Here is a 27,329-nt window from a genome sequence, read left to right as displayed (position 1 = left end):
AATCAATGTACATACAGATAAAGAATAATGAATAGAGAAAAGCAAACAAAGCTGACTTTTTCCAAATGGATTTAGGTTTGAAATAACTACATTTATGAATTACAAACTTAATTACAATTCCAACAATTAGAAATATTACCGGGGGTGGGAGCTTTCCGTCCTTTATAAAAGATGCCAAATATTATTTCCTTTAATGTGACATAAAACACAAACACATGTGGCAAAATCACTTTTTACCATGTCTAAGGTGTACCCTGCGTCTTGCCCTATAACAACCGGGATAGGCTCCGGCCCCTGAATTCGATAAGCAGAAGAGAGTGGATGGATGCTACTGCATGTAGCTGTTAAAACAGTGGATCAACAGCTTCAGTCATACTGTGCAGCAGTTAAAAGTTGGACTCACCATTAAGACTTCAAATAACACTTCCTTCAGTCCTGTAAGTCACAGTTTGAACAGTTGCTATTCACCTGTGTACTGCTCTCTAGTGGTCTGATGCTTGTATTACATACAGAGTGACATCCCAGTAGTGTTTCTCATGCTGTGTGTGGTGTTTTTCAGTCCCAACTCCATCCATCGAGGAAGATCATGTAACAAGGTTAAAAGCTGAAGAGCTGTCAGACTTCTGCTAATGGACTTTCCCCCCATCAGTGCAAGTGTATAATAAAACAAAGACATTGTAATTTATTGGTGCTTTTCATATTTTAGTTTGTCATTTTAACCACATAAAACACTTAAGCAGACACACATTAGAGGATAAAACTGATTAAAATAAGGTGAGGAACATCTTCCTGCATAGCGTTACTGTGATTTAAAGAGCAGCTGATCTAAAATAAAATGCTTAACTCTCATGGTTTTGGTTGTTTTGTGTAGTTCTATTCAGCTGAGAAGGTGCAGTAGATTCCCCAGTGATCACTAGTGTAGCGGCCACAGTCCAGCTTCTCCAGCCCCACCAAGGCCATGTGATCAGGGGCCAGACGAGGGGCTCCACTTTTGATAGCCGGGCGGAGGTAGATTCTGTCAAAGCGGAAGCGAACAGGGTAGGAAGCTTTCTTGTTGTTGTTGGCAGTGGTGTCCCACGTGTAGCGGCAGTGCTCCTGCTTGCCCAGTCGCTCCCACACATCACAGACAGTTGCAGGCAGGCCCACCTTGGGTACCTAAGACAGGTCCAGAGAAAACAGTTACTGTGATTACTTGTTACAAGATTACTGGCTGTATCTGAGTGGAAGGAGCAGTGTCTGACCTCCCCATCCCTCAGGTTTGTGTCTCCCCCAAACACAACGGTGACATCATCAGGTGCATGTTTAAACTTCCACTTCACCACATGCAGCTGATTCATACGCTCTTTAGCATTGGCCTTACAGCTCTCAAAGTGGGATGTCATCAGGCACAGCTTCTGACCATCGACGATCACCTGATTTTTGCAAAGGAAAATGTTCCTGAGCATCATATTTATTAGAGCTTATGCAGAAAATATCAGAGATGATTTTGCACACACCTGAGCGACAAGCAGGTTCCTCATCATCTTAGTGGTGCGATAAGGTACTATCTCACTCTCCACCAATGTGACTCGTGACTTTTTCAGCAACATCCCTGTGAAGTAACCTTCCTCAGAACCTGGTCAACACAAGAAGAAGACAAAACAAAAGCTATTTTAATACAAGTCCACTGACAGGTAGGTTCTCATTTATACCAGTGATCATGGGCTGGGGATTTGAAAAGGGAATTGCACATTTACATGAGTTAGAGCCACTTCTAAAAAACTGCAGATTCCACGATCATCCCTTCATGTTACCAAGTGTCACCATTTTGGATCTTCTTCCAGACCTTAGAAAAATTGTCACAATTTGACGAGAGGAAATTAGTTAGAATGTCCAGGAGTTCAAACCTGCATGAACTGGAAACTGGTGAAACACCAGGATCTCTGAACCTGTTTTAGTGATTGAGAGCTTGCTGACCAAGAAAGAAGCCCCTGCTCCAAAATCCACACCCTTAAACCTGACTTAAATTTGAGGCTGCCCACATGGGTAAGTCAAATTGTTTCTGGTAAAAAGTTTTATGGTCAGGTGAGAGAAAAGGTTGACCAATGACAGGAGGTATGTGTGGAGGAGTAAAGATGAGACTTTCAAACCTAGAAACACTGTATCAGCTGTCAAGCATGGTGGTAGCATCATGCTCTGGGGCTGTTTTGCTGCCAGTGGAATTGCTACATTGTATAAAGTAATGGAATACTGAAGGAGAAAGACTACAAAATTCTTCCAAAAAATTTTCATATTCTTCAAAAGATCTGCAATAATGGAATTCATGGTGTGAACATGCAATCATCTCACTTAGCCAAACCCTAAACAAGGGAGGAGACGGTGATTTCCAGGCTCTAAGAATTAGTCTTTTAGCTACAATCATGCCAAACATTAAGGCTTTCTGAAGAGGAAGTCGTAGTGCCAATGAGGTTAGGGAGCAGCCTAGCACTGCAAGTATACTATCCAACTTTAATTTTAAGTCATAATTCTGGTTATATATATTAAATATCTTTTCCCAGAAACTCCTGAGTGTAGAGCAGGACCAGAAAAGGTGGCCAAGGGTTCCTTCCACTGCTTTGCATTTATCACACAATGAGGAAATAGATGGACAAAGACTGCCTAGCCTTGTTTTAGAGAAATGCAAACGATGAAGGACTTTAAACTGTATAAGTTCAAAGTCCTTCACAGAATAAACTGGCATTAACAGAGCAGTCTTTAATCTTCTTCAACCCATTGGCCCATAAAGCATCCGATATCTCTACTTCCATGTCCTCAACCCAAGCATCCCTGATGTGGTATGTAGGTGCTGTGAATGTAAAAAGTGTAGTAAACTGGCTGATTAGGTGTTTGGAAGCAGGATTTTTAATCAAATAATCATAGAAGTCACTATGAGCAGGAGGCTGGTCCAGATGGGAGAAAGAGTGTTTAATGAAATTCCTGATTTGTAAGTATCGAAATAAATGAGCAGAGGGAAGGATACATTTTGATTGCAGCTGAGCAAATGAAGCAAAACAATTGTCGATGTAGAGGTCCTTAATAGTGTGAAGAACTAATTCTGACCAATACTTATAAACAGAGTCCATCATCCAAGGTAAAAAAGAAAGGTTTTGAGTTATGGGGGCAAAAATGGATAGGTCTGGAAGGCACAAAACACCCCTAACTTGCTTTAAGATCCTAGGATAATGACCTAGGAAAACGTTTTTACTGAGAAGTTTGGAAGGTATGTTTGGTTTAGAAAACAGAATAGCATCAAGCGATGTAGCAAAAATGGATTTAGCGTTGTGCGCCTCTAAAAAGGCCAGGGTGGACCGCATCCCATCTGAACAGCAGGAACAGCTGAAGCATTATTCCAGAAAACCCACGTTCTGGCGTTGCAAACATATAAATAGTGGCTGAAAACTGGGAGGCCTAATCCGCCCTCAGAGGTGGGTTTCTGCAAGTCTCCCTTCGCAATTCTATGGGATTTATTTGCCCAGAAGAAAGGCATAATGATAGAGTCAATAGTTTTAAAAGATTATGAGGTGAGAAAAATGTTTGGGAATGTTTTGGAAGAGATGAATAAATTTAGGAAGTACCACTATTTTAATTATACTGAAACATCTAATTAAAGAAAGTGGGAGAAGTGTCCATTTATCTATCTTAGCTTTAATACTATCAATGAGGTCCTGAAAGTTCAACTTAAATAGTAGCCAGAAAGTTGCCCAAATTTGTTGATGAGGCAAAGCAGGGGAGGCAAAAAGAGCCTGGCATCTGACAGTGTCAGGGCCACATCATCTACATATAAAGTTATGATGGACTCGACAGGACCACTGGATATGCTTACAATGTCAGAGTTGTTCCTAACTGCAATGGCCAGAGGCTCCATAGCAAAAGCAAAGAGCACAGGGGACAAACAGCAACCCTGCCTAGTCCCTCAGTGAAGTAGAAACGGATGTGACTTTATTCTGAAGGTCTCTGTGAATGATTCGGCGTCACGCAACCCAGACACCAGTGAAAATAAAGCAGGATGTGCAGTGGTCACAGAACATCTTAGCATTAGGCTCATTATTATATCACTATTCAGCTCAAGTTGCTAAGCCCGTAGCATTAAAACAAGCAAGTGAAATCACTTAAGATCAGTCACCATTTTCAGTAATTCTGGATAAACACATGAGGCGATACTTGATTTTGGTATATCATGGAAACAATAGTTTTTAACTGATTCAGGGAAATCCATTGCACATGACAAACTTGTGGCCGTAGTGCTGGATGCCTGGTTACTCCAATAAACTAGAGCTGTTTGTAAATGTGAAGTTCACAGTAACTCAAAGATTCTGTTTTTCTAGGCAGTTATAGAGCAGATGCAGTGGCAAAGGCAGGAGTTAAACAGAATATGGAACTAGACCACAGCATTAACATGAAAACACACTAACTTCATCTCCTAAAATCGAAGCAAAGCTACCCCAAAGGACAAGCCCTGATATTGCCCAAGAACCAGCGTAACTAAGATTTTTCTTTTTCTTTTACTCATTCTGCTAATGATGGTAAATTGACACAGGACCATGTGTCAAAAGGAGGGAAGGTACAACAAATACAACTTACACAAGAAAAGGGATTCCAGATTTACTTAGCAGCAGCAATTTACATTTTTGAAATTGTTCTATTACTTGTGTAGCTAACAATAAACGTACAGGTATTAAAACTCTACAGGTACAATATCTAAGCCAGATAAGCCTTTTGATAATCTGTAAGTAAAGGTCACTGAACTCAGGGTAAAAACTGAAAGTAAAAATATCACTTGGTGTTTGTTGATATGCTCTCAAAATGGTTAGAAATTTTCCTTTCCAGTAAATTGGATACAGGTGCAGTAGCCAAAGCCTTACTGCAAGAAATCATCCCAAGGTGAGGAATTCCAGACTGGGAGACTGGGTGCTGATCAGAGATCTTTAGTACCACAGTAATAACGCAAAGGGTTGAAGGATTTCCATGTTGACGCTGAGGAAGACAACAAGGGTTTACGACGTGCTCTGCCCTTTCAACCTTCGGCTGCGTTGGAACAAGAGTGAGGGGTGAAAGAGCGCCCTCCTCCAACGTGAGCGTGCCAAGCTTCAACTCAGCGACATGCAGAGTGAGACTCTGAGTCACCCGGGAGGGATCAGCAATGAAACGTAGATAACACCTGATTAGACAGTCAGGCTGGTTTTGCCTGAAAGGTTCAGTATGTTTTTCTGTTATGGTGGTTATTGGTGTGACTTTTCTAATAATTTTACTGATGATATACATCCACATGACTCTCCAAACGTCACAAACACAGAAAAGCTGTATATGAATTGCTGTGTTTCAAACTCTTCTCTAGTCCTGATTTTATTAAAAGCAAATACAGTAATTAAAGTATGCAAATTTCACAGATACTTGACTAACAAATTACTCATACTCATTCTGTATGGCAGCTAGACTGCTTCCTGACACGTAAGAAAGCTTTGCATTAGATCCTCATTATGCTAGTAAATATAACAACACCTTTTCATTCCTTCGTCATATCTACTGAATTCTGACACATCATCTGAAACCCTAAACTAGACTTTTGTGGTCATTCCACTTCATTAAGGGATTTCACTGGGCCTCAAACATGCTTTGAGCACCCAAAGGATGAACTTCTTCTTTCAGAGCTAAATGTGACTGACTGCTTTGTTTTCCCCAGTGGCACCAGTGATGTAGGCACAGTAATTGCTATTGTAAATACCACTGGGATGTTTTAAACTGTTATCACAGTGTTACTGATGCTGTTATGTCAAACCGATTACCTTACAACAGTAAAAATCACAAAGCACTGCATAGATAGAAAAATGCTGATCTGTCACTCTGCTGCAAAATCCAGATCAAAAGTATTTGATGTACGGTGGCTGTGTGGAAACACATGGCGGCTTCTGGTTTTACCTCAGACTTTGAAAGGCATTGGTATCAAAGTTAGATCATGGTTTGTTGTATTCATTTATCCACTGGTTCAGTCACAGGCACTATCCTCTCATGGTACAGTTCCAAGGACATCTTTGAGGCTGACTCTAAAGTGTTTGCGTGCCACGTCATAGGTGCCCCTGGACAGGTCACTGATAAGTATAAAGCACACAAGCAAATTCACACCATGGCAACCATTCTTAGAACATTTGTTAGACACCGACGATAAAGACAGATGGATAAATTAAATTTATTATGTTCAGTAAAGGGTTGCTGATTCCACTAGATGTGGACCTAAAGCTACATGAAAACAAATGGATGTAAGAAGTCTCATGACATGGCAAAAAAGAACGGCATGAAAGGAGGGTGTGTGTTTGGTGATGTATGTTGTACCTTCATCCCTAACAATGTTGCTGCTAATGGTTGTTGTACAGAAACGGTCACTAAATTAGAAACACTGGCTGATGGATTTAATGATATAGTTTGATAAACATGTCTCACACCAAATGGCTTCCTTAACTCGACAACAGTCTCTCATAAATGAACAAATTAATTTAACTATAAATTTGTCTTTTTGCAGTTGAGCAACTAATACTATTTCATATTTCCATGTGTAATCTGATAGTTTTTCCTTTGTATTATTACTGCTATGTTTGCATACAAATTTTACACTCCACTGGGGTGGGTACAGTTTCCTCTGCGGTGGGGTAGGGTGGGCTGCCCCGGGTCCTGTGGGGCTTGGCGGTGCTGCTGCCGTAGGCCCCGGTCTGGATGGGCCTGGGCTCCCTTGCCTTGATGGGTACCAGAAGACGGGGGTGCCTACTGGGGTCAGCGGGGGAGCTGGCCCTAGGGAGGGGCATCTTGCCCCTCCCTTCTTTTCCTCCCCATCCCTGGCTGCCTCCCTCTTCCCGCTCCACCACACCCACCCACACAGGTAGGGCCTTGGGGTACGGGTGTGTCACCAGGGTGCAGGGGAGGCATTCCCCCCCCCCTCTGTCCCCTTCTGGCCACCTGTGCCTCAATTTTATTCCACAACTTAGACATCCACATTCCTCACACTCTCATAACACACACATATATATAGGGCCTTGAGGGTGACCACGTTAACGGCGTCCAGTGTACGGTCTGTGTATTCAACCCTACCTCTGGCGCCGGTGCCCACCTCTCAATTTTAAATCCATGTAGACATTGAGGGTTCTCGGGAGGGGCCATGCTAACACCTGCTGCTCTCTGGCAGCAGCACCATGCCCTCCCTTGTTTTAAATGCACTTTAGAACAACACGCAGCAACACTACACATGAGCGGGAGGAGGGAGGTATGGGGTCTTCACACACCCCCGTTCTCTACTAGCCATCGGGGCAGGGGGGCTGGGAGGAGGTGTTGGCCTCCCTGCTGCTGCGGAGCCTGGGGCGGTCTGCTTGCCTCCACCTGCCTCAAAGTGTGGAGGTCTATCTCCCCTCACCACACTCCCTGCCGATGACTGATGTCCTCAGGGGTTGGTGCATTGGTGGTTCTTGGTGTCCGGGGCTGGGCGCTCAGGTATGCACCAGCTCACTCCCGGTGGCTACTTGGCGGGTCCTGGCGCCTGTTGCTCGGTCAGGCCTCTTCCGGGGCAAAGGGGGCCCTCGGGCCTCCGGCCTCTGGGCCTGCGGCTCGGTTCACTCTGGCACAGCTGGCTGCCGGCAGAGCCGGCGGGCACGCCAGTGCAGCCCCCTCTGGCTTCTGCTCTGTGGCTACTGGGTGACCCCTCGTCTGGGGATCTCCTCAGCCCTTCCCAGGAGGGTGGCACGGATGCCCCTCCGGTGGTCCTCCTTGGGCTCTCGCACTCTGGGGCCTCTGGATGTCTGGAGCCTGGATCTCCTCCATGCCTGCTTCATGCCCTGGGGGACGGGGCTATGGCTCTCTACACCCTCTAGCAGACCGTTACATGGGGAAACCTTTTGAATACAAGCGCGCTGATCCACACAGGTGTGCACACGGGTGTTCACTGTTCATAGACATAAACTACACCTTTCTTAGCTGCTACTTCAAAGCACATTGTGCGCTGTCTGTCCTGTGTGCTGCACAACAACATTCAATATTTAGTATTTACTGCTGTTTACACTTAGCTAGATTAACGTGATGGTGTTGTGTTTAGTATGTTGCTTTGTTTTTTTTGCTTGCAGGAGATTTTTTTTCTTTGTCTTTTTAAGTGCCCTTTCTCACTGTCCCTCTTCCCTTCTGTTTTTCTTTTCCTTCCTCTCTTTCTTTCTCCCTTTCCTATGCCCCAGTCATGTCTGTCCCGTCCGTAACAACTGAAAATAAAATAAATAATAACAACAAAGGTTGATCAAATGGACCAATACGGCAATGCCATGATGATCCATTTGGCAAAATAAATCCATTTGGTATCCTTGTTGGTCTTCAGACAACAATTCTGACGGCTAAAGAACCAAATGGGACAGACAAAAAAAATAAATAAATAAATAAAAATAAAAATAAAAATTTTACACTCCAAGAGCAACTGAAAATAAACAGAAGGGTGGAGACTCAGATTAAGAAGAGCGGGTAGGTGGTGAGAATCCAGAGAAAGGAATGCTTAAAAAGCATTTTTAAGAGAGAAAGGTATCACACCTGGCTGGGAATCCTGGAAGAATGAGTCAAAGGATCTGCATTAATGGGATTCACACCTGTTGGTGTGAAAGGAGGGATTTGTTAGAAATCCGTTTTTCGATAAAGCTTCTGTTTAACATTAATTGTAATGTATGACAATAATAGAGTTGATACACTCCTCATTAAAAGGATACAAGCATTAACGCCACGGTGTGAAGGGTTAAGTAAGAGGGATAGACAGAGTTGAGTGTAGAGGTAGGGAGGGGTTTTCTCCCACAGGGTAAGATCCCTGACTGGAGGTTAACACTAGAAGTCCCAGAGAAGAGCCATTTGGCTTTTCTACCTATAAAACCCACCGTCGAGCCAAATGGCTGGTAGGCTTTTAGCTAATATCCTTAATCACCTGTGAACAGCTGCTTTTGTTATGTAAATAAGGTGGGGCCATGCTGAACCACTTGGAGTGGTTAGTTTCCTGAGCCACAAGGAAACTTGTGTTTCAGTTTGCCTTAGGGAGAAATCAACACACATGGGTGTATTTCCTTTGTTGCTGAGATTTATTAATAAAACAGTACAAAAATAAAAATAAAAAAACAACCATTTGTACACACATTTACAAATAACAATAAAAAGTGAGTGAGTACATTTCAACATTTTCAGCAATCACTCACAATCCTGGCACTGCTATGGTATCTGTAGTCTGCATTTACCACATGTGTATCTGTAGCAGTGAACACATCGCACAGTGGCATGATTGTTCTTGCATTTGTGTTTGACCTGACACATGGCTCTTTTTCCAGGGCTAGGTGTGGAGGGTTGTGTCCGAAGCAACTGTTCTTTTCTTGCCTTCTTCCCAGCCATATGAGAGTTAGCCAACTCTCTTGCAAACTCCACCAGGAAGTCCACCCGTCTTTCCTGCGTCCCGTTGCATGCTTGATACAGCACATGTGCATTCAGTGCTGCCATGTCAATCATGTTATAGAACACGGCAACTGGCCAGCGCCGTGTTCCTCTGCGGACCGTGTACTCCCGCACCATCTGGTCCATCACATCCACGTCACACTTTGTGGTGTTGTAAAGGGTGACAGTGTTTGGCTTCCTTTTGGTGGTGTTATCAGTCTGAACCACGCTGTGCATGGTGCTAAGAATATACCCAGATAGCAAGACGACATTGAATCTATGTTGATTTTTCATCCGAACCGTCGTATATGGTCGGGGTTGAAATGCCAATGTTGTAACAACGTTGAAATACTGTGGTAAACCGACGGTCTTACTATAGAGACGTTGTAACGATGTTGATTCACCGTTGTTTTTTTGTCATTGATATTTGATCTATTTATAGTCGACCAGGTGACAACAACAACATCGAGAAAACGTCTATTTATAGTTGACGATCATTCGGCTCCGGTCACCATCAAAAACCATCGATTTGTAGTTGAGCATTAAATTGCATTGCAACTGATCGGGTATAAAGTACCAGAGAAAGTAGATTTATTGTTCATTTGTTATCAATGACTTGGTCTAGTTCACCAGCTTTAAAAAATCGTGTCTACGTGCAATTTATGTATAGTTGACCGGGAAATTAAAGCAGCGATCACTTGGACTATTCCGCAGCACCCCTCTCACATTGGTACACCCCCCCCCCCTCCCCCGGTATTCATTGTCTTCTACAGTAGAGCGGGACATTTAATTTACTCTCAGCGGAATTGACCGGAGAAGGCATCAGTTCATGCACTGCACTGGCCTGCACCATGATTAGTATAAGGTAAGAATGAATGATTTTTTTTCCTACTCGGTATTTCCATGTTTGCATTTGAATAACAGTAAAAAAAAACTTGTTAATGTTGTACATTAACGAGTTTTTTTTTACTGTTATTTAAATTGTGTCTACTTCTTACAATCCGGCAACAAATAAATTGCACTGCGAACAAAGTATATCAACAAAGAAAACATTTTTGTTTCATAATTTCTTCGTTATATTCCCTTACAAAGCTAGCTTTAACGCTTCGAGGTTTCCTTTGTTCTTGCCGTCGCCTCGGCGCTTGACCCAGACTTTCGCTCTGTAGTTGCTTAGTACTACAAAAAATTCTAAATCTGTGATATATGATTGATAAACGTAAAGTTAACTGTATAAACGTGTTCAATGACTTTGTTACTTTTGATGATTGGAGAGCACTCGCTTCAATGCGCACACGAAAACTTTAGACTCAGTTTGAATGCTCACGCAGCATGCGTGACTGTACGTTGCACGCTCAACTAACTTTACGTTGCACGCGTACATGACTTTCCGTTTGTGCCTTGAATAATGAATAAGGCTACGTCCACACGTACCAGCGTATTTTTGAAACCGCTGATTTTTCTATGCGTTTGCACCTTTTGTCCACACGTAATGTATGTCTGGCCATACATTGTGTTTGTATTTCCAGGCACATTTCACGAAGCAGAACGCAGTCTTCAGAGATATCCACGTGAACGCTGTGATACGTCTGACCTTCAGTCCGAAGAAGAAACCCAGACCAGTCTTAAAAGAAAGCACAAGTAAAACCTTTATATTCACAAACATATCTTTGATTGTTAAGAATTTATGATCTTGTCTTTTATACATATCTGTGGTGCTTGCATACTGCAATATCACCACATAATATAGTCCAAAAAGTGGAAGTTTGTAAACTTTTTAAAAATGCAAAGCCGTGTACACTTGTGCACTTCAAAAATTCATTGTATACTGTACCTTCTTGCACGTCTCTGTTTCCTGTGTGTGTTGTTAGAAATCAAACTAACTTTAGGAAACAATATGCCAAAAGCATATTTACAATTACTTAAGACCGTTTTTAATTTCTTTTCTTTAGACCAAATCCCCTGTACACATATACGGACTCAGAGGATGAGCAGCCTACAAAAAAACGGTTTCCCCAGGCCCCTCGAGTGAAAATACCAGGTAATAAAATACTGTCTAGTGTCTGTGTACATATCTGTGTCTGACACGAGGAAACTTTTTTGACAAGTTGTCTGTATTCTTAAATACTTAAAAAATGATCTTTTTCTAAACAGCCCTCATCACTCCGCAGTCTGCCCCCCAGCCCACTGATAGCAACCATCATAATGCCCCACCCAGCTTCCGGCACCTTTCGCCACTCCGGCACAAACCGACACAGCTTTGCGATCTCCCCAGCATGCAGAGTCTGATGTCTTCCCTATAGATGGTATGCTTTTAAAAAAGCTTTAAAGCTGCATCACAATGTCATTGTACTCTTATCTTCAAAACACCAGTTTATACTCCTGAATGTCATCTTGTTGTGATTTTTTTTTTTCTGTAGATTCCAGAGACTCTGTGAAGCCACTATTACAAGGCAAGTTTGAAAATCTTGGAATTTCACAGTTTACATGGTATAACAAATATATGTGACAGGCAAAAACTAGTAAACACTTTTAGCAGTTACAAGAACTAACAAATGAATATCCAACAAAAGGGAATAGAAATACATTGTACTGCCAATACTTTGGTTTATTCTTTGTATGACTTGAAAACCAGGCTTTAGGGAAAACCAAATGACATGTTTCTATCATCAATTACATGAAGTAAACACACAAGCACTTGCATACACATTTAAGACATGAGACTCGCTAATTCCATCTCTTAAAATGTGTCTATAGGTGAGACGCTTTGCGTTGATTGGTGCTGCTGGATGGTTTATGCCATTACAAAGGAGCTGGCCTCTGTACTCAACTGGACAGGGGAAAAAAAACAAGGACCAGACAAAGCAAAAAAGGGCATTTAAAGAGACAGCGCTGTGCAGATGCATATTTGGTAAGTTTTAACATTTATTGTAGTTTTATGAGCCTAAAGTGAACAATAAAGGGATCAATTGATGTGCTGGGTGCGTTTCACATTTCCTATGTCTGTTTTTTGCTATATTACTTTGTCTTTCTTAATAACAAGACTTTCATGTCCGGTTAATCTGGAGATGGAGTCTTTGGTCTTCGGCTTGTTTTGTCCTCGGGTTGTACACTTTGTACAGCCCGAGGACCCCATGTTTTCTTTTTTTTTTTTAAAGGATACACGGCACACCATGCTAAGACATATCGCATTTTCAGCTTATAGCTCTTTGGGAATCAAATGCGGCAGTTTGCTGATTTCCGCCTGGTGACTTTCATGTTTATCAGCCTAGGAGTTTACATACTTTCTCCCTGCTGAAGACAATTAACAAGAGCTTATTCATGTGCTCTAATTCCCTTTTTTTGTGTGTGTGTCTATTTTTTGTCCTAGATGGCCTGGCGCAGCAGGTAGGGGCGAACTCTATGTCTGAGTTGGTCTTTGCTCAAGCAGTCCAGAAATGGCTCAGATATGCTCCAGATCGTACGGGTGGCGCGCAGGAAGCACATCATCCATCCCCATCCCGGAGTAAATAATAAAAAGTGACGTGAAACATAGAAATGTAAATAGGAAACTTTGTCTTTTAATAAAGTATTTTGCAAATGATACATGTCTATTGACCTTTTTTGGTTTTTTGTTTTTTTTTCAATAAAAAGCAACTGTGCGAAAGAGGTGGAAAATCAATACCATATCTCAACAGTGTTTCAATATCAGAATCTGACATTGTTTCAATGTCAACAGTGTTAGAAAATAACGTCGAATCAATGTCAGGTTTCAACATTGATTCAACATCAAAACCTGACGTTGTTTCAACGTTAAAAATGGGGGCAAGAGTGATGTTGGGTCAACGTCACACTTCAACGTTGCTTCAATGACGTCGCCTGATATTGACTCAACATTGTTTCAATGTTTCCTTGCTATCTGGGTAGACTGTCTTCTTCCGTTTGGCCGCATACGCCATCAGCGTGGCAGCAGAGGTTGAAAACACCTAAGAAATAAGATAAATTGTTATTTCCATAGCACTTTTACACACAATGAAACACATAAACATAGAACCACAAAAGACCTGCAGCCTACCCGAGTGGTGAATTCATTGCGATTTGTGTATCTAGCGGATTGAGGAATTTCCCGGCGAATCTTGTTGACTGTGCCGAGGATGGTGGTTTTCCGTCTAAGAAGTTTTTGCGCAAGTGAAAGTGATGTGAAGAAATTGTCCGTGGTAACATTTCTGCCCTTGTCTAGGAATGGTTCCATCAGCCTCATCACTACATTTTCAGACAGTCTCTCCCCACTGGGACGATTGGGGTCCTTGCCAAGATATGTGAGGACATTGCAAATGTACTTGGATTTTAGGTCGCAGGCCACCCAAAACTTGATCCCAAACTTGTCAGGTTTACTTGCAATATACTGCAGGAAATAGCACCGAGTCTTTGATGGGAAGAGCTGTTCATCAACGGTGATATGTAGACCAGGGTTGTAGCACGTGATGCAGTTGGTGACAAATGATCCCCACACACTGGAAACTGCAGCGAACCTATCAGTCTTTGCTCGATCACTGCGGGTGGACCTGTCATCAAAGCATAGGTGTTGCATGATGTCTTGGAAGCGGTTACGCGGCATAGTTCCAATGATCTGTGGGTTTCCCAGGTTTGCTGACCAGCAGTCACGTAGTGATGGAACCCTAGTAACCCCCCGCAAGATCAAGATCTTTGATCAAGATCAAAGACTCGGTGCTGTTTCCTGCAGTATATTGCAAGTAAACCTGACAAGTTTGGGATCAAGTTTTGGGTGGCCTGCGACCTAAAATCCAAGTACATTTGCAATGTCTTCACATATCTTGGCAAGGACCCCAATCGTCCCAGTGGGGAGAGACTGTCTGAAAATGTAGTGATGAGGCTGATGGAACCATTCCTAGACAAGGGCAGAAATGTTACCACGGACAATTTCTTCACATCACTTTCACTTGCGCAAAAACTTCTTAGACGGAAAACCACCATCCTCGGCACAGTCAACAAGATTCGCCGGGAAATTCCTCAATCCGCTAGATACACAAATCGCAATGAATTCACCACTCAGGTAGGCTGCAGGTCTTTTGTGGTTCTATGTTTATGTGTTTCATTGTGTGTAAAAGTGCTATGGAAATAACAATTTATCTTATTTCTTAGGTGTTTTCAACCTCTGCTGCCACGCTGACGGCGTATGCAGCCAAACGGAAGAAGACAGTCTATATTCTTAGCAGCATGCACAGCGTGGTTCAGACTGATAACACCACCAAAAGGAAGCCAAACACTGTCGCCCTTTACAACACCACAAAGTGTGGCGTGGATGTGATGGACCAGATGGTGCGGGAGTACACGGTCCTATAACATGATTGACATGGCAGCACTGAATGCACATGTGCTGTATCAAGCATGCACCGGGACGCAGGAAAGACGTGTGGACTTCCTGGTGGAGTTTGCAAGAGAGTTGGCTAACTCTCATATGGCTGGGAAGAAGGCAAGAAAAGAACAGTTGCTTCGGACACAACCCTCCACACCTAGCCCTGGAAAAAGAGCCACGTGTCAGGTCAAACACAAATGCAAGAACAATCATGCCACTGTTCGATGTGTTCACTGCTACAGATACACATGTGGTAAATGCAGACTACAGATACCATGGCAGTGCCAGGATTGTGAGTGATTGAAATGTACTCACTCACTTTTATTAGTATCTGTAAATATGTGTACAAATGGTTGTTTTTGTAGAAATATTTTTTGGGTTTTTTGTACTGTTTTTATCAATAAATCTTTTGGAGATTTATTTTCCTGGATGATTGAGAATACATCAGGACGAACACAAAATGAAGTTCACAGCTTTTAGCAGTTCCCCCTCCCCACACACAAACAAAGAGGCAGTTTGCAGTTAGAAATCCGCAATCATTCACACACCCCCACTCCCCTCCACAATTCTCAGGTAACGACCCAATTTACATATGAATTGATGCTAACAGACTAGCCAAGTTAGCTTCCACTTGGCTGACAGAGGGTTAGAAAAGCCTGGGACTTCTAGTGTTAATGACCGTTGTCATGGGGAAGGACACAGCAGACAACAAATCAGGGGGCACTAAGTCTAAACCACGGCATCTCCCCATTAATAGACAGTTGAAAACAATTCCTGTTTTCAACTGTCTAATATATACTTTGAATTATGAATTGTACTTCGCTTCTCTGTGTGCAGACTGCCTGACACTGAGAAGTCCACAGCTGTGCAAACCAAATCTTTAACTGCCTGATAATAAAATAGTGTGAACTGCTAGATTGTCTCCTGAACTCTCAGCAAGAAAAGAATACCAAACAACTCAAATCAAGAGCTAGACGGTTGAAATTTGGACACAAAACGAGTTATAGCTCCTCTCCCTTTAAGCAGCCTTACCTCTGACTTACTAGACTTACTATTTCTAGAAAAAAATACACAAAACTGAGTGTTTAGCGCCTGAGCCTGAAGCCCGAGCTTTGACGCCCAGGGTCTACTTAGCTTCTCCAGTTTCAAATCATTAGGTTTGAACCCATCATAGTAACAATACATACAGTGTGGTGGATATGAGAGAAAACCAGGAAAACCAAAACAGGCCCAAACTATTTAGCTTCTCTAAAGTTTACTCCATGGCCTGTGTAATAAGGTGGTAGTTTTGGTACAACAGTCAGGTTTTGTAAAAACAGTTAACAAATAACGCAGATGTTATTGATATCGAGTCCCTAAAAGCTCTCTTCATGTGTGACACTACGTGAAGCCAAATGAAACCAAAGCAGATCAACTGCATTCAGCCAGTAATCACTATTTGATCATTCATACCTGTACTTTTCCTACCTGTATCTGACATACTGTACCTTCAATCATCAGGTAGCTGACAAGCCGCTTCTTCAAGAACTGTGCATAAGGGTCAATGAGCTCCTGCAGGAACACCACATCAGGGTTGTATCTGCATTTATAAAAATTTACTTTAATCATATTAACTGTCACATACGTGCAGCCTTTAGCAAAAATGTTGCATCTCCAGCAACATTTTCCTCCAAACGATGCCTAAAAGTGTGAAAAAAGTAACACATGCTTACAAGTTTAAATATTTAACCAGGCCTATGGAACGCTCTGGAAGGTTTTCGAAATCAAGCCCGTCCACATTCCAGGTGATCAGGGACAGTTTAAAATCCTCTTTTTCTGAGGGTTTCTGTGTGGCATCAGTACTGAGAGCAGGACTGTCATCTGGACTGGCAGCAGGACTGTCATCAGCCAATTCCATCCTGCAAATTTTTCACACAGTAAGTCGAGGAAAACACACAGAGTCATAGGTAACCTTCACCACACGTAGGAGAACAAACAGCAGACTTACCAGTCATCTGGAGTAGTATCTTCACCACTCTGTGTTTCAGAGTCACTCTCCATGTCTGCTTCAACAAATTAGTTCAAGGCTCTCTGAAAGAAAAGTGACAGGAAGGTTATGCTTTCTATTCATTTACTATAACTTTAAAAATGGCTTGGCTGCAAATACACCCAGGCAGTTTCTCAGTATGTTTATTTGTGTCTTTGTGTCCTTGGTTGCAAACAAATATTGTTCAAAGTATGCTTTGAACATAAAGAAACAAAACTCTTCCGCCTGGTATCGTACCTCTGTGTTTCTGTGAAGTGAATCAGGCATCGACAGTCTCTCCACTACACCACAGATCAGCGCGACAGAAACTCGAGTTTACCTGCATACATCCTGTTCACTCGGTCAGCTGATTGAGGAAACACGCCCACGTAAACTAGTGATACAGTTTAGTTAGGAGCAAACCGCCTGACTGAACAGCACACTGGCCGAATGAGACAACCATTCAGTGAAAATGACGAATCGGCGGATGCAACATCTGGAACACTCAGAGTGGATTTCAACAAATATAACCAGTTAACCTGAAAAAAGGTGACTGTCTGCATTTAAACTGCTGTAAATGACTTGTTAGCCTGTGTGAATTACATGTCAAATGTATCCCTCGTGAATGATATCAGGTCATCTTGAGCCACAAACAACATTATTAAGTGGACAAAAAGCGCTGTACTGGTAACGTAGGTACAATAACGAGGTCATAGATTCTTCCATAGCATGTTTTTTATATATATATATATATATATATATATATATATATATATATATATATATATATATATATACCCCCTTTGTAAATCCTGCTCACGAAAGCATATTTACTGATGTAAGTAAAGACATTACACATAATAAACAAATCACTTTTTGCTACGTCTAAGGTGTACCCCGCGACTTGACTTAAAACAGCTAGGATAGGCTCCGGACCCTGAATTGGATAAACAGAAGAGAATCGATGGATGCTACTGCATGTAGCTGTTAAAACAGTGGATCAACAGCTTCAGGCATACGTGAGCAGCTGTTAAAAGTTGGACTCACCATTACGACTTCCCATAACTCTTCTTTCAGTCCTGTAAGTCAGTGTTTGAACAGTTGCTAGTGAACTGTGTACTGCTCTCTAGTGGCCTGATGCTTGTATTACATACAGAGTGACATCCCAGTAGGGTTTCTCATGCTGTGTGTGGTGTTTTTCAGTCCCAACTCCATCCACTGAGGAAGATCATGTAGCAAGGTTAAAAGCTGAAGAGCTGTCAAACTTCTGTTAATGGACTTTTCATCCATCAATGTTCCAGTTCATATCAAAACAAAGACATTGTAATTTATTGGTGCTTTTCATATTTTAATTTGTCATTTTAACCACATAAAACACTTAAGCAGACACACATTAGAGCAGGGGTGGGCAATCTCAGTCCACGAGGGCCGGTGTCCCTGCAGGTTTTAGATCTCACCTTGGCTCAACACACCTGAATCACATGATTAGTTCGTTACCAGGCCTCTGGAGAACTTCAGGACATGTTGAGGAGCTAATTTAGCCATTTAAATCAGCTGTGTTGGTTCGAGGACACATCTAAAACCTGCAGGGACACCGGCCCTCGTGGACTGAGATTGCCCACCCCTGCATTAGAGGATAAAACTGATTAAAATAAGGTGAGGAACATCTTCCTGCATAGCGTTACTGTGATTTAAAGAGCGGCTGATCTAAAATAAAATGCTTAACTGTCATGGTTTTGGTTGTTTTGTGTAGTTCTATTCAGCTGAGAAGGTACAGTAGATTCCCCAGTGATCACTAGTGTAGCGGCCACAGTCCAACTTCTCCAGTCCCACCAAGGCCATGTGATCAGGGGCCAGACGAGGGGCTCCACGTCTGATGGCCGGGCGGAGGTAGATTCTGTCAAAGCGGCACTGAGCAACAAAGGGAAAAGTTTTGTTGTTGTTGGCAGAGGTGTCCCACGTGTAGCGGCAGTGCTCCTGCTTGCCCAGTCGCTCCCACACATCACAGACAGTTGCAGGCAGGCCCACCTTGGTCACCTAAGACGGGTCCAGAGAAAAGAATTACTGTGATTACTTGTTACAAGATTACTGGCTGTATCTGAGTGGAAGGAGCAGCGTCTGACCTCCGCATCCCTCAGGTTTGTGTCTCCCCCAAATACAACGGTGACATCATCAGGTGCATGTTTCAACCTCCGCTTCACCACATGCAGCTGTTTCAGACGCTCTGCAGAATTTTCCTTACAGCTCTCAAAGTGGGATGTCATCAGGCAGAGCTTCTGACTGTTGACGATCACCTGATTTTTGGAAACGAAAATGTTCCTGAGCATCACTTATGAACACGAAAAAAATATCTGAGATGATTTTGCACACACCTGAGTGATCAGCAGGTTCCTCATCATCTTAGTGGTGGGATAAGGTACTATCTCGGTCTCCACAAGTTTGACTCGTGACTTTTTCAGCAACATCCCTGTGAAGCAACCGTTCCGACCACCTGATCAACACAAAAGGAAGAGAAAGATGGAGACTTTTAAGCATTGGTTCACCTTCAAATCAAATCTTTAGTCAATGATTTGTTTATTCTTTGAGTATTAGTTCCTAGGTCTTCTGAGTTTTGTTATCGATGTTTCTAGTTCTGTTCCCTGGTTGATCTTAGTTCCCTTGGTGATCCCTGTTTTCCCTGTTGTGTCTCTGTGTCTGCATATGTTCCCTGTCTTGTCTTGTTGATACGTCTGTAGTCCTGTTCGCATGTTTTTCTCTGTGTGTTTTGTCCTTTTGCCTCTCCAGTCTGTTGTGTGTTTCCATGTCTTTTTATTCCCAGTCTCAGTTTTTAGTTCATGCGCCTTAGTCTGTGTCTCAGTGTGTGTGTTACTTCCTGGAATTTTTTGTCTTGTGTGTGTTGTTCAGTCTTGCGTCCCCTGTCTCATTAGTCAGTTTTTGTTCACCTGTGTTCACTGGTGTGTCCTATCTCCTTGATTACCTCATGTGTACTTAAGCCCTTAGAGTTTGTTCAAGTATTACTCTGCCAGCTAATAAAGCCTTCTTTTGAGTTTAGTTTGTCTGGCAAGTCCTGAATTTGGGTCCATGAACAGTTTGCCACACAGCTGTCCCACAACAGTAATAAGCATGTAGTCTCAGTACAAAAGTCAGGTTTTATAAAAACAGTGAAGGAAGAACACAGATGTTACTAATATTGACTAAAGTCCTTAACAGCTCTCTTCATGTGTTACATGAAGTTAAAGCAAAGCAGCTCAGCTGCATTCAGCCATTAATCACCATTTGATCATTCATACCGGTGCCTTTCCTACCTGTATCAATCTGACATACTGTACCTTCAATCATCAGGTAGTTTACGAGCTGTTCCTTCAAGAACTGGACATAAGGGGGAACGAGCTCCTGCAGGAACACCACATCAGGGTTGTGTCTGTATTTACAGAGATTTACTTTAATAATATTAAATGTCACATATGTGCAGCCTTAAGGAAAATGTTGCATTTCCAACAATATTTTCTCGAAACAATGTCTAAAAGTGTGAAAAGTGTAACAGGTACTTACAAGTTTAAATATTTAACCAGGCCTATGGAACGCTCTGGACGTTTTTCCAAATCACGCCCGTCCACATTCCAGGTGATCAGGGACAGTTTAAAATCCTCTTTTTCTGAGGGTTTCTGTGTAGCAGCGGGACTGTCAGCATGACTGTCATCAGCCAAATCCATCCTGGAAGTTTTTTACAGGGTCAGTCAGCTAAAATACAAAGAGTCATAGGTAAACTTAACCATACATAGAAGAGCTGACAGCAGACTTACCAGTCATCTGGAGTAGTATCTTTACCACTGTGTGTTTCAGAGTCGCTCTCCATGTCTACTAAAGGTCACAGGAAGATTATGCACTGTTTAAGTCATAAAACACACACACACAATTAAACAGGGCTTGGTTGCCAATATACCCAGGCAGTTTCCCAGTATGTGTATATGACTTTTTTCATGTCCTTGGTTTCAACCCAAATATGGTTGAAAGTATGTTTACATGTTGTAGCTCCACCCATTCTATCAATGTTTAATATTTTTTATACCAACCTTAAATAAACATGCATACAGAGAAAGGCCAATGAACAGACAAAGCAATGAAAGCAACAACAGAGGTTCAGAAAGTATCACAATATGTAAATATAAGCAAGTCATGAGAGCTTACTTTTCCAAACGGATTTGGCTTTGAAATAACTACATTTATGAATTAAAAACTTTATCAGAAAAATTAAAAATATTAACCAAAGAGGGGAAGAAAACATTTCTGTCCTTAATAAAAATTGCCCAACATTATTTTCATTAATGTCAGTGAGAGCATTCAAAAAAGTTAATTCTGTTCATCTGGACGTAACGTTTTCAGTGGGAGAAATGTTTCGTCACTCATCCAAGTGACTTCTTCAGTGTCCGCTATCTGCAGGTTTCCCCAATCTTATAAACAGTACATTTGTATAATGACTGAAACCAGCGGGCTGAGGGCTGCAGTCACAGCATTGTAAGATGGTGAAAGATGTACCCTTAGGGCCCCTCCTCGATTCAGAGATGGTCTTTCCCCTTTCACATAAATGGCCTCCTTGACTCCGTGCTCAAACCAGCGTTCCTCCCTGTCCAGGATGTGTACATCCTCATCATTGAAAGAGTGTCCACTGGCCTGTAGGTGTAAATAGACTGCAGAGTCCTGGCCTGACGAGGTAGCTCTTCTGTGTTGTGCCATCCGCTTCACCAGAGGTTGTTTGCTTTCCCCGATGTATAAATCCTGGCAATCCTCCTGGCACTTAACAGCGTACACTATGTTACTCTGTTTGCGTCGGGGGACCCGATCCTTGTGGACCAATATTTTCACATCGTGTTTTGGGGTTTGAAAGCCACAGAGACCCGGTGTTTAGAAAAAATGCGTCACAACTGCTCCGATGCTCCTGACACATACGGGATCACTACAGGTTTTCGCTTAGGCAGCGGTTGTCTTTCTCTCCTGGATCGGCTGGAACTTTCTTTAGGTGCTTTCCCAGCTTTGACAAATGTCCAGCTGGGATAACCATCTTGATGTGATGTTCTTCTGCCTCCCTCCCCGCTGTGTCAGTGGGGATGGTGTTCGCTCTGTGTTGCAGCGTCCTGATGACACCCAGTTTATGTTCCAGTGGATGATGAGAGTCAAACCTTAAATACTGATCCATATGTGTAGGTTTACAATACACATCAACTTTTAAATATTCCCTGTTACTGATGGAAATCTCACAGTCTAAGAAGGCTAACCTGTCACTTTTCATATCCTCCCTGGTGAATTTCATATGTTGGTCCACTGAGTTAAGGTGATCCGTGAATTGTGGTACGTCCTGAGATTTGATTTTCACCCAGGTGTCATCCACATATCTGAACCAATGACTTGGTGGTGTTCCAGGGTAGGATAGCAAAGCTCTCTTTTTCACTTCTACATGTACAAATTAGCCACAATGGGTGAAACTGGGGAACCCATGGCACACCCATGTTTCTGCCTGCAGTACTGCAATTTTATGTGAAATAGGTGGAATTAAGACACAGTTCCAAAAGCAAACACACTTGGTCGATGCTGAGAGTGTTCCTGTTGCTGAGGTTGGAATCATCCTGTAATCTCTTACAAACTACCTCCAACACTTCCGTGACTGGAACACAAGTGAAGAGAGATAACATCGTATGAGACCATTGTTTCATCTGCCTCTATAATGACATCTTTCACCTTCTCAACAAAATCCAAGGTGTTCCGGATGTGGTGTTCAGAGCTGCCTACCTACGGGTTGAGGATTGAAGCCAGAAACTTAGAGATGTTATAGGTGACTGAGTTGGTCATACAGACAGCTGGTCTTGGTAGAGGGGTCCAGGAGGAGAATGATTGAATAACAAGTCCAAAAGGCATTTTGAAAGTGAAGCACATTTATTTTTTCACCAGACAACAAGACAAACACTTCTGGACATCACCCTCCACAGACAGATTCCAACACAACTCAGCCCCAACAACACCAGCACCACACTAAGACCACATGTGCTTAAATACTATTGGAATACATCATAAGAAATTTCATAGGTTGTTCTATCTCCATTCATATTTACAAACCCCCTAATGCCCAATCCCCATTCTGTACGTGTGGATATTAATTCCAGGTAGACATTAATATTACATTTGAATCATGTTGTTGCATTAATTCTTTCGTTGCTCTCAGGCCATTAAATACCCTCCGAACTACAGCTGAAAGAAAAAAAACTAAAACTGTGTTATGCAAATTTAAACATGAATAGGCTGCTTGATTATAACTCTTTAGACTCTCTGTGCCTGAATGTCAGAGTTATGTTTATAAGTTTGTTAACTTAAACAACTGGCAAGTTTTCCGACTTCTCTTCCTGGCATTAATAGGCGGAACTTTTTTTTCCTTTTTTTTTTTTTTTTATAAAATTGTAGCTCTTTTCCAGTCTTATTGACCAAAATAACTTTCAGTCTGCAATATGTGCGTAGCCTCTTCATATTTTAAATCATTTAATTCATATATATGTATATTTAAACTCTTCTACCTGGTATCATACCTCTGTGTTTCTGTAAAATAAAGCACGAGTCGACAGTTTCTCCACTACGCCACAGATCAGCTCGACAGATTTTTGAGTTTACTTCCGTATGTTCGCTCCGTCAACTGATTCAGGAAACACACCCATGTAAACTGGTGATAGTCACAGTTCAGTCAGGAGCAAACAGCTGGACTAAACAGCACACTGGCCGACAGAGATGACCAGTCAGTGAAAATGACAAATCTGCGGATGCAACATCTGGAACAGGCAGAGTGGAATATTTCAACAAGTATAACCAGTTAACCTGAAACACTGGTGTTTGCCAAAAAGTGAATGTCCGTATTTAAACTGCTGTAAATGACTTGTTGGTCTATAATATGTGATATATATGAATGATATCAGGTCATCTTGAGCCACAAACAACATTATTAAGTGGCCTATTTACCGATGTAAGTAAAGACATACATAATAAACACAAAATCACTTTTTACCACGTCTAAGGTGTACCCCGCGTCTTGCCCTATAATAGCTGGGATAGGCTCCAGCCCTGAATTCGATAAGCAGAAGAGAGTGGATGGATAGTACTGCATGTAGCTGTTAAAACAGTGGATCAACAGCTTCAGTCATATGTGTGTAGTGCTTAAAAGTTAAGACTTCCCATAACACTACTTTCAGTACTGTAAGTCACAGTTTGAACAGTTGCTATTCAACTGTGTACTGCTCTCTAGTGGTCTGATGCTTGTATTACATACAGAGTAACATCCCAGTAGTGTTTCTCATGCTGTGTGTGGTGTTTTTCAGTCCCAACTCCATCCACCGAGGAAGATCATGTAACAAGGTTAAAAGCTGAAGAGCTGTCAGACTTCTGCTAATGGACTTTCCCCCCATCAGTGCAAGTGTATAATAAAACAAAGACATTGTAATTTATTGGTACTTTTCATATTTTAATTTGTCATTTTAACCACATAAAACACCTAAGCAGACACACATTAGAGGATAAAACTGATTAAATTAAGGTGAATCGTTTACAGGCAATAAGAACATCTTCCTGCATAGCGTTACAGTAATTTAAAGAGCAGCTGATCTAAAATAAAATGCTTAACTCTCATGTTTTTGGTTGCTTTGTGTAGTTCTACTCAGCTGAGAAGGTGCAGTAGATTCCCCAGTGATCACTAGTGTAGCGGCCACAGTCCAGCTTCTCCAGCCCCACCAAGGCCATGTGATCAGGGGCCAGACGAGGGACTCCATCCTTGGTAGCCGAGCGGAAGTAGATTCTGTCAAAGCGACAGCGACTGACATACGGAACAGTTTTGTTGTTGTTGGCTTTAGTATCCCACGTATAGCGGCAGTGCTCCTGCTTGCCCAGTCGCTCCCACACATCACAGACAGTTGCAGGCAGGCCCACCTTGGTCACCTAAGACGGGTCCAGAGAAAAGAATTACTGTGATTACTTGTTACAAGTTTACTGGCTTTATCTGAGTGGAAGGAGCAGCGTCTGACCTCCGCGTCCCTCAGGTTTGTGTCTCCCCCAAACACAACGGTGACATCATCAGGTGCCTCTGACATCCTCTGCATCACCACATGCAGCTGTTTCATCCGCTCTGCAGCATGTCCCTTACAACTCTCAAAGTGGGATGTCATCAGGCAGAGCTTCTGGCTGTTGACGATCACCTGATTTTTGGAAAGGAAAATGGTCCTAAGTATCCCGTTCCGCAGAACTTATGCACATGAAGAAAATATCAGAGATGATTTTGCACACACCTGAGCAACAAGCAGGTTCCTCATCATCTGAGTGGTGGGATAAGCTACTATCTCACTCTCCACAAATTTGACTCGTGACTTTTTCAGCAACATCCCTGTGAAGTAACCTTCCTCACCACCTGGTCAACACAAGTCAAGAGGAAGATGGAGACTTTTAAGCTTTGGTTCCCCTTCACATCAAATCTTTAGTCAAGGTATCCTGATACACACAAGTATCAATATCATGTGCAAACTGTATGTGTACACGGATACTTAACGGTTGTGGTCAGTTTACATTTAGTCATTGTGTGTATCAATGTCATGGTAATTTGGGGGCTTTTAATGACTTCTTTGAACTGTCCTATTTCCAGTGTGCAATCATTGTAAAGCATACATCTTTAATGACTGAAAAAAAAAAATTGAAAGTCTGAATTGATTTGAGATTTTCTCTAATCCACACAGAGTCAAAAGTATGCTTACAGACTCAAATAAACATATACACTCTGACTTGAATGTTTTAATAAGTGGTGCTGAAGACTCTAAAATATCTTAACTGTACAAGTCAATAAAAGCCCTAAAATTACCATGAGACACTCTTTTTACTCCTACACTGCAACCTTCCATGCCAATCAAGTCAGTGACCCGATGTGTAATTACATTTCTCTGGAGGTCCACGTTAGGTTATGCAGACGGTTACCTCGTGGGCTTAAAATGAGCTTCCTGTTACAGTTCCCGCAGAAGTATAATCCCCTTATTAGTACAACAGTCAGAATTTATAAAAGCAGTGAAAGAAGAACACAGATGACACTAATATCTACAAATGTCTCTCGTCATGCAACACTGAGTGAAACCAAAGCAGTTCAACTGCATTCAGCCATTAATGACCATTTTATCGTTCACACGAGTGCTTTGCCTAACTGTATCTAACATACTGTACCTTCAATCATCAGGTAGCTGACAGCCCGTTTCTTCAAATACTGGACATAAGGGGGAATGAGCTCCTGCAGGAACACCACGTCAGGAGTGTATCTATGAAACAAAAAAACAACAAACAATGAAAGTAAAAACAATTACTTTACTTACATAAATATACAGAACTTTGAGCAAAATGTAAAATTTCCTCCAAATGATGCCTAAAACTGTGCAACAAGTGTAGCACATGCTTACAAAACTAAATATGAACACAGGCCTCTGGCACGCTCTGCAATGTTGTCCGTATCAAGTCCGTCCACGTTCCAGGTGATCAGGGACAGTTTACCATCATCTTCTTCTGAAGGTTTCCGTGTGGTAGCAGGACTGTCTGCAGTCAAATCTATGCTGCAAATGTTTCCACAGAAAGTTTGGCTAAAATGCACAGAGTCATAAGTAAACTTCACCATACACAGAAAAGACAGCAGACTCACCAGTTTGCAGCAGGGGCATCTTCAACCTTCTGCCTCTTAGCTTTGGGGGTGGTGTCTTTCTCTGGAAGCTCCTCAACATCAAACACTCTCTCCATGTCTGCCTCAAAGAATGAGTTCAAGGCTCTCTGAAGGAAAAGAGACAGGAATGTGCTGCTTATCACAGGGCTAAAAAATAAAAAAATATCATGCCGTGGCTGTATATACATCCGTATTCCAGCATCAGCAGCAATGTAATGTTTTTAGCTACAGGCTCTCATTTAATCAGTAAAATAACTCGCAGCTGTGCTGAATGCAGTTAAAATGCCCATTTGGACTTCGGCTACAACACCAGAGTTACACTCAGCTGGTGTATGTACCTCCATCTCCCAGTCATTCTCAGCCAGGTAGCACTGAGCCACGGCGCTTTCAGTTCCCGCTATGGCTGCAAACTCGTCACAGAGGCGGCTTCTTTTTTCCTCCAAGTTAGAAACTGACGGTGTGTCCGACTCCGAGGTAGAAGCCATCTTTATTAGACACCAGTTTTGCACAAGTACATCTGAAATAAAGAATTAAAACCAAACATTAGCCCATCTTTTCTCTCTGCAAGTACTCTAAGGTGTACCCATGAAATACTTCCGGGTGAACTTGCTAAACAGTTTCTAATTCGGATAAATTGAAGCTTTAAATAAGACTTTTTAGGGTTGATATACCATTTCATAAGACTCCATACCATTACAATCTACTTTTTTATTATAAAAATATTTAACTAAAAAAAGGCTTGGAAAAAACTATTAAGATTAAAATTTTATACGCACGCGGTGCTGTTTACCTTCTTTACTGTGGCTGGCCAGTTAAAG

General features: G+C 42.1%; 3 protein-coding genes and 2 long non-coding RNA genes across 10 annotated transcripts; 2 read left to right on the top strand and 3 right to left on the bottom strand.

The window, feature by feature from the left end:
• Positions 1-95: 95 nt before the first annotated feature.
• Positions 96-23,393, bottom strand: LOC135933016 (tyrosyl-DNA phosphodiesterase 2-like). Of its 4 annotated transcripts, none has more exons than XM_065470863.1 (7): positions 23,372-23,393; positions 16,782-16,864; positions 16,507-16,692; positions 16,282-16,373; positions 1,497-1,615; positions 1,242-1,412; positions 96-1,155 (listed from the first exon to the last, which is right to left on the bottom strand). In XM_065470863.1, exons 2-7 carry the CDS (start codon positions 16,832-16,834, stop codon positions 874-876), a joined length of 903 nt encoding a protein of 300 aa, XP_065326935.1. In that variant the 5' UTR covers positions 16,835-16,864; positions 23,372-23,393; the 3' UTR covers positions 96-873. The 4 variants fall into 4 exon arrangements, with proteins under 4 accessions (XP_065326935.1, XP_065326933.1, XP_065326937.1 ...); XM_065470861.1 differs by lacking the exon at positions 23,372-23,393 and adding an exon at positions 17,847-17,884; XM_065470865.1 differs by lacking the exon at positions 23,372-23,393 and adding an exon at positions 17,696-17,836.
• LOC135933019 (uncharacterized) lies at positions 10,079-11,473 on the top strand. Its single transcript, XR_010573674.1, has 3 exons — positions 10,079-10,306; positions 10,968-11,079; positions 11,391-11,473. It is a non-coding gene; the product is annotated as an uncharacterized LOC135933019 (long non-coding RNA).
• LOC135933018 (uncharacterized) lies at positions 11,596-13,021 on the top strand. Of its 2 annotated transcripts, XR_010573673.1 has the most exons (4): positions 11,596-11,744; positions 11,859-11,891; positions 12,196-12,349; positions 12,809-13,021. It is a non-coding gene; the product is annotated as an uncharacterized LOC135933018 (long non-coding RNA). The 2 variants fall into 2 exon arrangements; XR_010573672.1 differs by lacking the exons at positions 11,596-11,744; positions 11,859-11,891 and having other exon boundaries at positions 12,038-12,349.
• LOC135932717 (tyrosyl-DNA phosphodiesterase 2-like) lies at positions 18,524-20,655 on the bottom strand. The gene is made up of 6 exons (XM_065470312.1): positions 20,603-20,655; positions 20,352-20,513; positions 20,129-20,220; positions 19,172-19,290; positions 18,923-19,093; positions 18,524-18,836 (listed from the first exon to the last, which is right to left on the bottom strand). Exons 1-6 carry the CDS (start codon positions 20,653-20,655, stop codon positions 18,555-18,557), a joined length of 879 nt encoding a protein of 292 aa, XP_065326384.1. The 3' UTR covers positions 18,524-18,554.
• An 886-nt stretch (positions 23,394-24,279) lies between the features above and the next one.
• tdp2b (tyrosyl-DNA phosphodiesterase 2b) lies at positions 24,280-27,320 on the bottom strand. 2 transcript variants are annotated; one of them, XM_065470856.1, is made up of 8 exons: positions 27,302-27,320; positions 26,850-27,028; positions 26,494-26,618; positions 26,258-26,407; positions 26,028-26,119; positions 25,112-25,230; positions 24,851-25,021; positions 24,280-24,764 (listed from the first exon to the last, which is right to left on the bottom strand). In XM_065470856.1, exons 2-8 carry the CDS (start codon positions 26,994-26,996, stop codon positions 24,483-24,485), a joined length of 1,086 nt encoding a protein of 361 aa, XP_065326928.1. In that variant the 5' UTR covers positions 26,997-27,028; positions 27,302-27,320; the 3' UTR covers positions 24,280-24,482. The 2 variants fall into 2 exon arrangements, with proteins under 2 accessions (XP_065326928.1, XP_065326927.1); XM_065470855.1 differs by having other exon boundaries at positions 27,288-27,308.
• Positions 27,321-27,329: the final 9 nt, after the last annotated feature.

The sequence above is a fragment of the Pelmatolapia mariae genome, linkage group LG22 (genome assembly GCF_036321145.2).
Source record: "Pelmatolapia mariae isolate MD_Pm_ZW linkage group LG22, Pm_UMD_F_2, whole genome shotgun sequence".
NCBI lineage: Eukaryota > Metazoa > Chordata > Actinopteri > Cichliformes > Cichlidae > Pelmatolapia > Pelmatolapia mariae.
The sequence above is the reverse complement of the archived record's forward strand: the minus strand, read 5'-3'. Positions and strand labels throughout refer to the sequence as shown.

Bases quoted from the DNA above. Each gene is read 5' to 3' on its own strand.
- tdp2b (XM_065470856.1), bottom strand. From the start codon at position 26,996: ATGGCTTCTACCTCGGAGTCGGACACACCGTCAGTTTCTAACTTGGAG. The intron at 26,619-26,849 runs GTACATACACCA...CTTTTCCTTCAG, and splicing joins AGAATGACTGGGAGATGGAG to AGAGCCTTGAACTCATTCTT. The intron at 25,231-26,027 runs GTACAGTATGTT...TGTGTTGACCAG, and splicing joins CAGCTACCTGATGATTGAAG to GTGGTGAGGAAGGTTACTTC.
- LOC135933016 (XM_065470863.1), bottom strand. From the start codon at position 16,834: ATGGAGAGTGACTCTGAAACACAGAGTGGTGAAGATACTACTCCAGAT. The intron at 1,413-1,496 runs GTGTGTGCAAAA...TGCAAAAATCAG, and splicing joins GGAACCTGCTTGTCGCTCAG to GTGATCGTCGATGGTCAGAA. The intron at 1,156-1,241 runs GTCAGACACTGC...GACCTGTCTTAG, and splicing joins CAAACCTGAGGGATGGGGAG to GTACCCAAGGTGGGCCTGCC.
- LOC135932717 (XM_065470312.1), bottom strand. From the start codon at position 20,655: ATGGAGAGCGACTCTGAAACACACAGTGGTAAAGATACTACTCCAGAT. The intron at 20,221-20,351 runs GTAAGTACCTGT...CTGTAAATACAG, and splicing joins CTGGTTAAATATTTAAACTT to ACACAACCCTGATGTGGTGT. The intron at 18,837-18,922 runs GTCAGACGCTGC...GACCCGTCTTAG, and splicing joins CAAACCTGAGGGATGCGGAG to GTGACCAAGGTGGGCCTGCC.